Here is a 13,570-nt window from a genome sequence, read left to right as displayed (position 1 = left end):
TCATCATCACATTCCAGCGGTTAGCAAGCCTGGCCCACAGTAGGACTAAATGATTCTTCTTCTTCTTCTTCTTCTTTTTTTTTTTTCCTTGCTGCATTGGAGATTGAACCCAGGGCCTTACATCCCCAGCCCCACCCCCTCTTAACTATTTATTTATTCATTTCAGTACTGGGAATTGAACCCAGGGGTGCTCTACCACTGAGCTACATCCCCAGTTCTTCTTATTATTATTTAATGTTGACCCAGGGTCTAAGTTGCCCAGGTTGGCCTCAAACTTGGTATCCTCCTAACTCAGCCGCCAAGTCTCTGGGATTATAGGCATATGCCACCACCACTGCCACCTGAGGCTTCTGTATTAATGGGTTCAGTCTTTACCACAGTCAGGCAAGGTTAAAAAAGAATGAGGAGGGAACTATCATTATAATGTCTCATTTCAGAAAGGTTGGGCCATTTGTTGAGAGGTCACACTGCTAACATTTGAACAGGCTTTTCAACAACCTCGCACTGGAATAGAGTCGGGGAGAGGGAGTACACCACGGGACAGGTCCCAGGTGCCCGGTGATTGACGCTTTCTGTAGTGGGAGGCATTGAACTGGGCTGAGAGGCTGGCAAGACTCGCGTGAGGAGAGCATTCTAGAAGGACCAGCAAGGAACAGTGGATACGGGGCCTCTTGCTCTTGGGACGGTCCAGCGCAGAGCGCGGGGACGCTGCCACTGAGGGTCCCCAGAGGTAGCAGCCGGGAGGGTGGAGAAATTAACACGGCGGCGCCCTCGGGTCCCTCCCCGCAGGCTTGGGCCGGCGCCCCCAGGGACTCTGGCCGGGCAAGACAGGACGTTCCCACGCGGGGGCGGCGCAGGCAGCGCGGGGCGGGCCGGGGGCGGCGCCCGACTCGGGTCCCCTCGCAGCCCATTCTCCGTTACTCGCTGGGAGACCGGGTCGCGCTCCGCCGCCGCTGCCAGCTTCGAGGTGAGAGGGTGGGAGATCCTGGCTGGCCCAGCCCGCCCCAGCAGGTGCGGGGGGATGCGGCTCGGACCCCGTTTTCCCCGCCTGGCCAGGCCCCTGTGGTCCCTGCCCCAGAGGAGGGTCGGGGTCTCCTGGGGGGCTACCCTCTGTCCGCACCTGGGGCGCGCCCCCTTCCCCCACTTACAGATTCCCGGCTGCAGCTCCCGATGCACAGAGCTCTCCCACCACTGATCCCTGACCCCAGTCCTTCCTTTCCAGCTGTGGGGGCGCCCCTCCCACTTATCACATAAGATGTGCCCCCTGCCGCTCTCTAGTTCTGGGGCACCCCTTTCTCTCTTCAGAGATGGGATGCCCGCTTCTTCTCTCCAGATGTGGGGGAACCCCTTTCTCTTTCCAGAAGTGGAATGCTTTCTTCTTCTCCCCAGATGTGCCCACCCCCCTCCTCCTACTAACCCAGTTTAGTCTCTGTCCTCTAAAGCTGTTCCCCACCCCCATGGGATGCCAGACCCTGAGACTCCCCCCAGGGGTGGGGGTGGGGCTCAGCCTGTCCCCTCCCCCACCAGATCCAGCCCAGCCAGCTCTTGTGCACGTAGGCAGGCAATTAGGGGGAAGGGCCCCCCTCCCCGGGCCATCTGTGCTGAGGCCTCCACAGATGGCCCTGTGGGGAAGAGCCTCAGGATCTGCCCTTTCGGTACCTGGACTCCCACCCAGTTTCCCCTGGGGGCAGATAATTGAGGTGGCGTCACCAGTCTGGCCAGACTGAGCAACTGGCTGGCACCAGAACCCAGGCCCCCAGGCCCATACAGTTCAGACATAGGTGGGAGATAGGACTCCTCTTACTTCTCAGTGCCCTCGAGGGATCCACAGGTCCAGGACCCTCCAGTGTATTATCCCCTCCCCTGGGATAATATACAAAATTAGAAGGGTCAGGGGCATAAGGGTGACTTGGAACCCTCAGACTTTCACACGGGGAAACAGTCTCCTGGGCCCTGTGGGGTGGGCAAGAGCAGGGGGAGAACTCTTCCATACCTGCCCAGATGCTCTCCCGAGCTGCCTGGAGCTCTGTGCTGAGAAGAGGAGGACTTGGAACTCGAGGGACACACAGCCCAGGAGGCCCTGGTAAGATCCCACCTGCTCTGTCCCAGAGTTAGGGACAGTCTGCCCGCTTCCTCCCTAGTGGCCCTGGACCTGGCCCCAATCCATTTTCCTTGACCCCATGCCTTTGTCCTGAGCCAAGTTCCTCCAGAAAATGGAGCCTCTGAGGTAAGTAGATGCATCTCCCTTATTTAGGACCCGACCCTCAGGCCCCTAAGCCTTTGGAGAGAAAGAATGCTACAGCTGACCCTCCTTTCCAAGGCCTTGAAATCAGTCCTAGTCAGAAGGAAGTGTCTCTTTTTTAAAAAATTTATTTAGTTTTTAGTTTTAGGTGGACACAATATCTTTTATTTTAATTTTATGTGGTGCTAAGGATCTAACCCAGGGCCTCATGCACACTAGGCAAGTGCTCTACCACTGAATCACAACCCCGGCCTAAGAAGAAAGAGCTTTAAAGCAAGAGAGACTTCAGCCACCTAGCAGAAGAAACTTTCTGACCTCAGGAGAATAATAACAAACATGTATTGAGGCCTTAGTAGGTCCCCAAGCTGAGATAAGCATTTTGTATAGATTAAGGCAATTAGACGTCACAGCAACTGTGTGAGGTGGATGCTGTGCTAACTCCATTTCTTGGATGAACAAATTGAGCCCCAGTACCTCAGAAGAGCCAGGACTCCTTGTCCAAGGCAGCTCCAACACTTTCCCCTTAAGGTGACACAAGTCACTCCTGTGGGCATTGCCAGTGTCAATGAACAGAAGAGCCCTTATCAAGACCATCCCTGGTGCCCAGCCTTATTCTGCACCCCCACAAGGAGCCCCGGGGGCTTAGCCATTGGGGGAGCTTCTGGGAAAGGGGGCCAGTAGAAAAACCCACCTCTGTGACTCGGTATAGTGAGCCGAGCCTCTGCAGAGAGGCGGGCACCATCTGGACCCTCAGTATCCCACTTTCCAGATGAGGATTTGAGCACAGCAAAGTCAAGGGGCTTGTTGGAGTTGGGATGGATCAAACTGTGTTTCAAACCCAGCTGATTCCGAATGCGTGCCCTTGACTCCTCCTCAGGGCACGTGTTCTTCACTTTGTAGTTTCATATCTAGCAGGTTCCTGCCTCTGAGCCTTTGCCCAGCCAGGGCCTCTGCCTGACATAACCTGGGCTCAGGTCTTCCCAGAGAACGCAGGACTCCGGGCCAGAGGGACTGAACTGCAGCCTGGGCTCTGCTCCTTCTTGCTTTGTGCATTTCAGGGAGTCACGAAGCTGCTCAATTTATTCATCTGAAAAATGGAGATAACCCCAGCCGGGGGTGGAGGCAAATGCCTCTAATCCCAGCAATTTGGGAGGCTGAGGCAGGAGGATCACAAGTTCAAGGCCAGCCTGGGCAATTTAGGGAGACCCTATCTCAAAAAAGAAAAAAGGAGCTGGGCATGGTGGCGCAAGCCTGTAATCCCAGCAGCTTGGGAGGTTGAGGCAGGAGGATCTCAAGTTCAAAGCGAGCCTCAGTAAAATCAAGGCTCTAAGCAACTCAGTGAGACCCTGTCTCTAAATAAAATACAAAATAGGACTGGGGATGTGGCTCATTGGCCAAGTGCTTTTGAGTTCAATCCCTGGTACCACAAAACAAAAAAGAAGAGGAAGAAAAAAAAAGAAAAAGGAAGGACCAGACACTGTGGCACACATCTGTAATCCTAGTGGCTGGGGAGGCTGAGGCAGGAGGATTGCGGGTTCAAAGCCAGTCTCAACAACTTAGCGAGGTACTTAGCAATTCAGCAAAACCTGTCTCTAAATAAAATATAAAAAAGGGCTGGGGATGTGGCTCGGTGGTTGAACACCCCTGGGTTCAATCCTCAGAACATCCCCACCCCCAAGGAAAAATAATAAAGGAGTTGGGGAGATGGCTCAGTTGGTAGAGTGCTTTCCTCCCGTGCACAAGGCCCTGGGTTCAATCAACACAGGCTGGGGATGTAGCTCTGTGGCAGTCCCCGGTACTGCCAAAAAAAGAGAGAGATGACCCCATCCCCAGCTCAGAGCGGTTAGGAGCCAGTGAACCGACCCATCCAAAGGCCTTATCCAGACTTTTGCTCAGTAAGTGCGGCCCTTCCTATTAACATCATGGTTAGAGATGGGAGTCCCAGGGAGGTGGGGGGGGGCAACTGGCACTGTCCCTCCCTGTGCTGCAGCCCGCGCCCAGGGGAAGATGACCCCCTACACCAACTACTTCGCCCAGCGCTCCTACCCCATGCCGGACGAGCCCTTCTGCACCCAGCTCAACGCCGAGCAGCGAGCCCTGAAGGAGAAGGAGAAGGGCAGCTGGACCCAGCTGAGCCGCGCTGAGAAGGTGGCCCGTAGGTGTCAGGGAGGGGCCGGCCGGGGAGGGAGTCCGGCCGGGGAGGGAGGCCAGGTGGGGGAGGCCCCAGCGCTGGCGGCAGCCCGATGTTCACTCAAGCTGATGGTAGGCGGCACTGGGGACAGGAGAGAGAGATGGGATCCTGGAGGGTGCTTCCAGGTAGTGGAGCAGCGTGGGGAAGGGCGTCATTGATGGGGTGGGGGAAGGGACAGCGTGGGGGGGGAGCTGGGACCTGATCCCAGGAGGCAGGAGGGGTGCGTGGCCCAGGTCCTGCCCACACAGTGCCCTGCCACCGGCCCTTTGATATTAGGAGCTTCTTAGTGTCATTCCACAAACGAAGGAGCTCACCTGACCCCCAGCCTTTCAAGGCTCAAGGACTTGCTGCTCAATTCATCTTCACGCATCAACTTTTTTTTTTTTTTCTTTAGTACCAGGGATTGAACTCAGGGCGCTCAACCACTGAACCACATCCCCAGCCCTAGTGTATTTGATTTCAAGACAAGATGTCACTGAGTTGCTCAGGGTCTCACTAAGTTGCTGAGTCTGGCTTTGAACTGGCGATCCTCCTGCTTCAGCCTCCCGAGCTGCTGGGATTCCTTGTGGGTCACCACCCCGGGCTCATCAGTGTCTTACTGAGCACCTACTACGAGCCAGACGCTGGGCACGTGGCTGGTAGCAAGGCCGCTCCATTCTTGTCCTGAAACCTCACATTTCCGGTTCTCTCCCCTCAGTTCTTTTCCCAGTCCTCTCAGATCTCTCTCTCTCTCTCCTTCTTTTTCCCTCCCTCCCTCCCATCCCTCTTCCCATTTCAGAAACCGACATTCCTCCCCCATCCTACAGCACAGAGCACCTGCTCACACTCGGAGTGCAGCCAGCTAGGAGGGCAAGTCCTCTCACCAGCTCACCATTGAGGAGAGAGGCTCAGGGTGGTGGCATCCCTGGCTGAGGCTGCACAGCCACAGGGAGGGAAGGAAAGAGTGAAGGAGAGAGAGCACAGGAAGAGGGGTCAGCCTCCTTCCTAACGTCGCCCTGAGGTCAGGTCTTTGTATGCTTTTTTCCTAGAGAGAAACTACCCTGTGCAGAAGTAGTTCCTGGGGCTGGGAGTGTCTTGCCTAGTGTGTGGGGGGCCCTGGGTTCCCTCCCCAGCTCTGCAAAAGAAAAAGAAAAGAGGAGTCCCTGGAGTACCCCCTGCTCTCCTGTGCACTCTCATCTTTCACCCGACAGCACTCTGGGCCTAAGAGCTCAGGTGTCTCTGCGGGCAGCTGGCTGGGTCCCAACCCGCCCACCTCCTGACAACTAGGCTAGATCCTATGTCAAGATCCCTACCCGTGGCTACTTCACAACTGGCAGAAGACAGGTTAAGCAAAAAAAATAAAAGTTCTGTGTTTTAAATACATTTAAAATATACATATAAAAAGAATCTCCTCAACCGCTGTTCCAGGTGCTGGGATCTAAGAGGGAAGAGTGGGTCCTTGTCCCCCTGAAGCTTAGAGTCAAGTAGGGAGGATAAGCAGTAAATAAGAAAGTAGAGAATAAAAACATTCTTCAGTGTGAGGGAAGCGAGGGTCGGTCCTGATAAAAGTTGGGTTAAATAAAACCACAGCTTTGTCACCTCCTTTCCTACAGTCTGTCCTCTTCGACTCAGAATGAAATCCAAACTCCTGTCTGTGGCTGGCAAGGTCCTGGGTGATCTGGCTGCTGCTGACACAGGATTGCAACACTTTCTCTTCTGTAGTTCATCCTACTACAGCCACAATCCCCTTCACTCACCCCGGGCCTTTGCACTAGCTGCTGGTTCTTACTGGACTATTCTCCCTTTGACTTCTTCAAGCCTCCGCTCCAGTGTCACCTCCTCTGAGAGACCTTCTCTGACCACTCTAACTGAAGTAGCCCTTGCCCAGAGTCTGTCTGAAGATTTGCCATTTGTGTCCCGCTCCAAGCTCCACAAAGGCAGAAATTTTCAACCAGTTTATTCAGTGCTACATCACCACTTCTTGGCCACCCTTTGAATGTAGTATAATCTCAATAAGCATTTGCTGTGTGGTGGCGCACACCTGTAATCCCAGCGGCTCAGGAGGCTGAGTTAGGAGGATCACTAGTTCAAAGCCAGCCTCAGCAACTTACCAAGGCCCTAAGCAACTTAGTGAGACCCTGTCTCAAAATAAAAAATAAAAATAAAAGGGCCTGGGATGTGGCTTAGTGGTGGTAGAATGCCCCTGGATTCCATCTCCAGTACTGGGAGGGGAGAGGGGGATTTTCCAGATGAATGGCATTTGCTGAAGGAAGGGGGAGGTCAACTCTTGGCCTAGGGTCTTTGAAATGGAAGCCCCTTCCCTGCACCCCACCTGCTTCCAGTGTACCGGCTCCAGTACCACCAGACCTTCGCGGAGATGAACCGGCGCTCCAATGAGTGGAAGACAGTGATGGGCTGCGTCTTCTTCTTCATTGGGTTGACGGCCCTGCTGATTTGGTGGCAGCGTGTTTACGGTGAGTGGCTGCAAATGTGGGCCGTGCCCGTGTGGCCATGGCCACTGGCCAAACCCTTACGGAAGCCATGTTGTGACTCACCTGAAAACTTGAAAAGTCTCCAAAGAGGTGGAGGGTGAAGGACAGAACGTTGGCTGTCCTGGATGAAATGTAGGGACTCTACCTCTAAAGGCCTCAGGTTCCTCATCTGTACAATGGGAATAATAATGCCCATGTCTCAGTGTTCTTGTGAGGATTAATGAGAGGGACGTGGGCCGGTGCTTGCCACATGGTCATGAGGGTGTTGTTACTGATTTTCTGTGTATTAACCATGTAGACTCCAGTATGTTGTTTCAGCTGCTGTAACAAAGATCCCCAGCATAAGAACTTAAGCAGTATAGAGGTTTATTCCTTTATCACAAAATGAGGCTAAAGATATAATTCAGAGGCTGGTTTGGGGGTGCACACCTGTAATCCCAGAGACTTGGGAGGCTGAGACAGGAGGATCGCAAGTTCAAGGCCAGCCTCAGCAAGAAGCTGAGCAAGACCCTCAATGACTTAATAAGACCCTGTCTCAAAAAAATAAAAGGGGCTGGGGAATGTAGCTTAGTGGTAAATGGTCCCTGGGCTCAATTAGGGGAAAAAGGAAAGAAAGAGAAAAAAGAAACAATCCAGATGAGTATTGGGACTCCACAAAGCAGGCTCCTTCTGACTAGTTTCTCTGCCATCTTTAACATGTAGCTTCCATCTTGACACACAAGATGGCTGCTCAACTCCTGCCACATCTCCTTGCATCCTATTGGCTAGAAGTGTTCACATGATCCCGCCTACTACAAGGGAAGCTGGGATATGTAGTCTTTTGTTGAGTCTCATGTGTCCAGCTGAGGTTTTATTATCTCAGAAGAATGGTTCTCCGAGTGTCCCTGGACAGACAGCCCCACCGGCAACCCTGCTGGACATGCATGTTCCCGGCCCCCTCCAGATCTACTGAGTCGGACACTCGGAGTGGAACCCACCCTCCCTGCCTCGTCCCTCTCTCCTTCCTTCTCTCTGTGGTACTGGGAAGCTGACCCCAGGCCTCGCCCGTACTGGGCTCCACCCGCAGCCTGTACTCCTCTTAGAACAGTCCCCTGGCTGGTTCCGAGGCTCTCCCAGGCCTGAAGCCATTGCTCTGGACAAAGGGGTGAGGACATTGAGGAAGCCTGGCATCCACCCAGTGGCCTGGCCTGGTTTCCTGTGTGACGGTGTGATGGGAATTCCCGGCCTGCACGAGGGTGAAATGAGACCGCCTCTGGGACTGTCTGGTGTGGCCAGTGTGGCACATAATAGGTGCCAGTGAAGACAAGGCCTTTCCTTCCCCTCCCTGGGATGGAAGCACCAGGGATGGAGGCCAGGCAGCCCAGGTGGGCTGCAGAGGCAGCTTGGCCAGGGAGGAGAAGGTTGGGAGTGTGGCCCCAGGACTTCCCGACCCACACTGTGCCCGTAGTTTTACAAATACTAACTCCCTGGATCCCTACAACCCTTGAGGATAGGACCTATTTTTGAACAGGTAAGGAATCTGAGGCTCAGAGAGGTGAGGTGACTTATTGACTTATTCAAGGCCACACAGCAAGGGAGTGGTGTAGCTGGGATTTGGATTCAGTGGTCTTCAAATCAGTGCTCCTACTACCATTGGCTACAGTGGTAGGTAAGGACCCAGAGGCTCAGGCTGGGGAAGGACCTGGCCCAGTTCCTACTGTGGGTCAGAGGCAAGGCTGGGATTAGATCCTAGAGTTCCCTGGAGTGATGCTGGTGGGGGCCAGATAGGAAGAGGGAGGTCCTCAGAGCAGGGCCCCCCGACCCTGGGGCTGGGGCTGGGGCTTGGAGGAGCCCTGGGACAGCTGGGTCCTGAGCCATGGCTGTCCTGCCCTGTGCCCGCTCCACAGTGTTCCCTGAGAAGCCTGTCACCCTGACGGACGAGTGGAAGGCCCAGCAGCTTCAGCGCATCCTGGACATGAAGGGCAACCCGGTGCAAGGCCTGGCCTCGCGGTGGGACTACGAGAAAAAGGAGTGGAGGAAGTGAGGCCTGCCTGCCCTGCCTGTCAGGCCTCTGCCCCTGCAGCGGCCCCTGGCCACAGCCTCCAGTGCCCCTCCCGCCCCTCCCCTGAGCTCCAATAAAGCTGGCCTCTTCTATTCCACCTGGAGCCTCCACCTGCCGGTACCTGGCGCCTAAACTCGGGCGCTGAGAGATGAGAACAAGCCACCTCAGGGGCCCAGAGCCTGGCGATCAGGGAGGGCTTCCTGGAGGAGCAGGGGCTCTGGCCAGACCAGGAAAGGCAGGAAGAAGCGAAGACATTCTAGGGAGAGGGGTTGGCAAAGGCAGGGGTGTGCACTCAAGTCAGTCAGTAAATATTTATTGAGCACCGACTGTATACTGGGTCCTTTTTTTTTTTTTTTGGTACCAGGAATTTAACCCAGGGGTGCTTAACCACTGAGCCATGACCCGAGTCCTTTTTATTTTTTATTCTGAGTCAGGGTCTCACTAAGTTGCTGAGGGCCTCACTAGGGTGCTGAGGCTGGCCTCAAACTTGCAATCCTCCAGTCTTAACCTCCTGAGCCGCTGGGATTAAGGGATGGGCCACCACACCTGGCCCCTGGCCGTGTCCTGGGTACTCATCCAGACCCTGAGGGTGCAGCAGTGCATAGCGGGAGGCTCCAGGTTCCATAGAAAGGAAGGAAGGGGAGATGGAGGGAGGGCCACACCCCTGAGGTGGGCTTGTGTGTTTGTGGACCTTCGAGGAGGCTGCCCTGACAGGAGCGCCCTGGGAGAGGAGGCCAGGCCTGGGGCGCTGGTCTTGGGGCGAAGAGCAGGGCCCAGGGATCCTCTCCCTGGTGTGATGGGAGCTGTGTCAGGTTGGGGCCTCTGAGGAACAAATGCCCAGATCAACCACGCGAAGAGATTTGGGGGAGGCAGTGCCCGTGAAGGACAAGGACAGGGTGGTGGCAGTGAGTGGGGAGAACCTTCAGACTAGTCTGAAACTAGCCTCAGACCGTGGTTCTAGCCTCAGACTGCAGGGCATCTCTATCTGTCCCAATCCAATCAGGAGGCAGGAACCACAGAGCCACCCAAACAGAGGCTGCTTAATACGAAGCATCATGCAGCACACACAAGAGGGTGACTCTCAGGCCAGGCCTGGTGGCGCAGGCTCTGTAATCCCAGCGGCTCCGGAGGCTGAGACAGGAGGATCACGAGTTCAAAGCCAGCCTCAATAAAAAATGAGGCCCTAAGTGACTCAGTGAGACCCTGTCTCTAAATAAAGTACAAAACAAGGCAGGGGATGTGGCTCAGTGGTCGAGAGCCCCTGAGATCAATCCTTGGTACTTCACGTTTGTGCAGGCAAAGCCCAAAGTGTGTGTGTCAGGAGGATGGCAGGAGGGTGGTCCCCAACAAGGGGCTTAAGAGGCACACTGGGCTCGTGGGGGGTTAGATGAATTTTAGAACACACACACACACACACACACACACACACACACACCCCTGAGAGAAGCAGCCGTCCTTCGCAGCGCCCTCTACCGGCAAAGCTCAGCATGTCCTTGTGGAGGAGACGTGCTCGCCGCCCCCCGTCCCCAGTAGGTGGAGCAGGAACTGAGGAGTGAATCCGGAGCCGAGACGCCGCCAGTTGATACCTTGTACAACTACCGAGAAAGTCCTGGGGTGGTCAACAGGGAGCCCCAGAGCCCGTGCTGCCCATCAGAGGAGTGTGGCATTGGGCCCAACTGCCCCGTCCCCGTGACCCCGCAGGGCTCAGTCCTTGACGGGGAGCCGCCCAAGGGGTCCTAGCCTCGGCAGCCGGGGTGGTCCTGGACCAATCAATCTTTTGAAGACAGATCTGAGAAGCACACCCCTTGGACACACTAGATGCCAAGGGAAGGACTTGGCAGAGCAGTTGTGGCAACATTCATTTGATCAATATTCATTGATGATTATGTACCCACTGTGTCCCAGGATCTGGGGATGCAGTGAATGAGACCTCATTCCAGTCTCATGACTTCCAGTCCTTGTGAATATGAAAGTCTGAAATGGGAAAAGAGACATCAACCAGAGGATGGCTTTAATAAATTGTAGCACAACTGTGTGCTAAGTGGAGGTTCAAGGTACTTGGAGTAACCAATTGAGGAACTGACGGGGTGTGGAGGAAGAGTCCTCTTTCCTAAAATATGAAAGATGAGCCAGGGGCAGTGGTGCACCCCTGTAATCCCAGCAACTTGGGACGCTGAGGCAAGAGGATCACAAGTTTGAGGCCAGCCTCAGCAAATTAGTGAGGTCCTAAGTAATTTAATGACATCCTGTCTAAATATAAAAAATAAAAAAGGGCTGGGGATGTGGCTCAGTAGTTCAGCATCCCTGGGTTCAGACCCTGGTATTAAAAAAAAAAAAAAAAAAAAGAGCCTGGATCCTGGATGTAAACTGGGTGAGGGGTAGGAGACAGCATTCCAGGTGGAGAGAAAAATCATATGCAAAAACCCTGTGGTAGTGAGGATCATGGCATAAGAGAAGAAATAAAGGGAATCCATGGAGCTGTCACACCAAGAGGAAAAGGAAGAGATGAACCAGGGAAGGTGGGAGCAGGAGACCATCCAGGTCCTGGAAGTTTGGTGCCTCTACCAAAGTGATGAGTTTGGAGGAAAGCAGAGAAAGGACAGGAAGATGGATCTGGAGGACATTGGGAAAAAAGTATGGGAAGCCTTGAACATTAATTTATCTGAGAAAGCAGCTTTCTTGGCCCCAGGCTCTATCTGCCTTGAGTGGAGAGATGGCAGGGACACAGAGAAAGAGAGCAGTAGGGGACCTTCCTGCCAGCTCTCCCAGCCTGTTGGGAGGACATGATAGTCAGAAGGTAATGAGGCAGAAGCTATAGAAATATTCAGAAATGTGTTCCAACCTGGGTGTTCTGTTTCGAGTTCTTTTGCATAACTAGGGACTGCACCCAGGGCCCGTGCATGCCTGGTGAGTGCTCTACCACTGAGCTACACCCCAGCCCCTAAGTGTTTTCTATGTAGGTCTTGCTTCTGCATAATGGTATTTTATATCTACTCTTTAAATACCATATTTGTACATGCACAAAACAACTTGATCAATCTCATTCCCATACCTTCCCTTTCACTTCCCTTCTCCCTCCCCTGATCATATCTACTCTTCTTTGAAGGTTAGTTCACATTCTTTAAAAAAAAAAAAAAAAACATTTTTTAAAGAGAGAGTGAGAGAGGGGAGAGAATTTTTAATATTTATTTTTTAGTTCTCGGCGGACACAACATCTTTGTTGGTATTTGGTGCTGAGGATCGAACCTGGGCCGCACACATGCGAGGTGAGCACGCTACCACTTGAGCCACATCCCCAGCCAGTTTACATTCTTTTCATATTAGTATCTTCATAGTGCTTTTTTTTTTTCAGTACTAAAGATTGGATCAGGGACTTCCTCAACGGCCTCAATGGAATTTACTCACCTCTTCAAAGGCTCTATTCTCCCAAAACAGTCACATTCCCAGGTCCTGGAGGTTAGAATTCCAGTGTAGGAATTTGACGGGACATGATTCAGCCTGTAGTTTGCTTCAGGCTTCTTCCCTGTGTCTCCATGGTGTGGGACCATCGGGCACCTAGGGCATGTTCTTCTCCTGGCAGAAGACTTTGAGGAGGCAGAGGGACGAGTGGGGACCCTCTCCATGTCCAGGCTTAGACTAGCGCACAGAGAAGTAGCAGTAAATCCACCAACCACAGCGCTCTAGTGAGGGTGGCTGCGTTACAGACCACCCCAGAACACATGGAGGAGCACGAAACAACCATTTTGTTCTGCTCAGAGATTCTGTGGGTCAGGAGTTCTGATGGGGCACTGTGGAGACCACTTAGCTCTGCTCCAACGAGTGTGGGGCTTCATCTGGAAACACTCAAAGGCCGTGCCAGAACTGTCTGGGGTGTTTCACTTACACATTGGGTGGTTGACGCAGGCTGACATCGGGGACCTCAGCTGGAAGTGAGTTCAGTAGGAACACCTTGTGTGGCATCCAGTGGTCTCTCTGTAGGGGCTACTTTGGGCTCCCTCAAAGCATGGTGGTGGTTGGGTTCCAAGAGCAAGTGTCCAAAGAAAGCCAGGAGGAGAGACATTGACTTTTTATATTCTAACCTCAGAAGACACATAGCATGACTTCCCTGAGCCCCTAGGTCAGGCACTCCCAGAGGTCCACCCAGGTTCAAGGCGAAGAGGACATGGACCCCACTGCTTAGTAGAAGGACTTCAGGATCACAAGACTTGAGATGCTTGTGAAATGGGAATATTTTTGTGGTCATCTTTAGAAAATATGGTCTGTCGCTCAAGGTCAAGCCCAATATTAACGGGCAGAGAAATAGCTTTCCTGTGGAGGATTCATGGCAAGCGTCAGGAAAGCAGCCAGATACAAGCAAATAGTAAAGCCTATCACAGATGTGCAGAGAGTCAACATAATATCGAGTTGACAGGGTTTTTAAAAGATAATTATGGGCTGGGGTTGTGGCTCAGTAATAGAGTGCTTGCCTAGCATGTGCGAAGCACTGGGTTCAATCCTCAGCACCACATAAAGATAAATAAATAAGTAAATAAATAAATAAATAAAACTGATTATCATTTTTTTTTTTTTGATTGTGCTCAGGACTAAACCCAGGGTCCCACATAGACTAAGAAAGCACCCTACAA

The 13,570-nt window shown here is 53.2% G+C and overlaps 1 protein-coding gene across 2 annotated transcripts; it reads left to right on the top strand.

The window, feature by feature from the left end:
* The first annotated feature begins 815 nt into the window (after positions 1-815).
* COX4I2 (cytochrome c oxidase subunit 4I2) lies at positions 816-9,043 on the top strand. Of its 2 annotated transcripts, none has more exons than XM_081288728.1 (5): positions 816-967; positions 2,002-2,083; positions 4,233-4,397; positions 6,755-6,886; positions 8,791-9,043. In XM_081288728.1, the coding sequence occupies exons 2-5, from the start codon at positions 2,002-2,004 to the stop codon at positions 8,925-8,927; spliced, it is 516 nt and encodes a 171-aa protein (XP_081144854.1). In that variant the 5' UTR covers positions 816-967; the 3' UTR covers positions 8,928-9,043. The 2 variants fall into 2 exon arrangements, with proteins under 2 accessions (XP_081144854.1, XP_081144855.1); XM_081288729.1 differs by having other exon boundaries at positions 880-1,011.
* The last annotated feature ends 4,527 nt before the right edge of the window (positions 9,044-13,570 follow it).

The sequence above is a fragment of the Spermophilus citellus genome (genome assembly GCF_964194105.1).
Source record: "Spermophilus citellus genome assembly, chromosome: 4".
Classification (NCBI taxonomy): Eukaryota; Metazoa; Chordata; class Mammalia; order Rodentia; family Sciuridae; genus Spermophilus; species Spermophilus citellus.
The sequence above is the reverse complement of the archived record's forward strand: the minus strand, read 5'-3'. Positions and strand labels throughout refer to the sequence as shown.

Bases quoted from the DNA above. Each gene is read 5' to 3' on its own strand.
- COX4I2 (XM_081288728.1), top strand. From the start codon at position 2,002: ATGCTCTCCCGAGCTGCCTGGAGCTCTGTGCTGAGAAGAGGAGGACTT. The intron at 4,398-6,754 runs GTAGGTGTCAGG...ACCTGCTTCCAG, and splicing joins CCGCGCTGAGAAGGTGGCCC to TGTACCGGCTCCAGTACCAC. The intron at 6,887-8,790 runs GTGAGTGGCTGC...CCCGCTCCACAG, and splicing joins TTGGTGGCAGCGTGTTTACG to TGTTCCCTGAGAAGCCTGTC.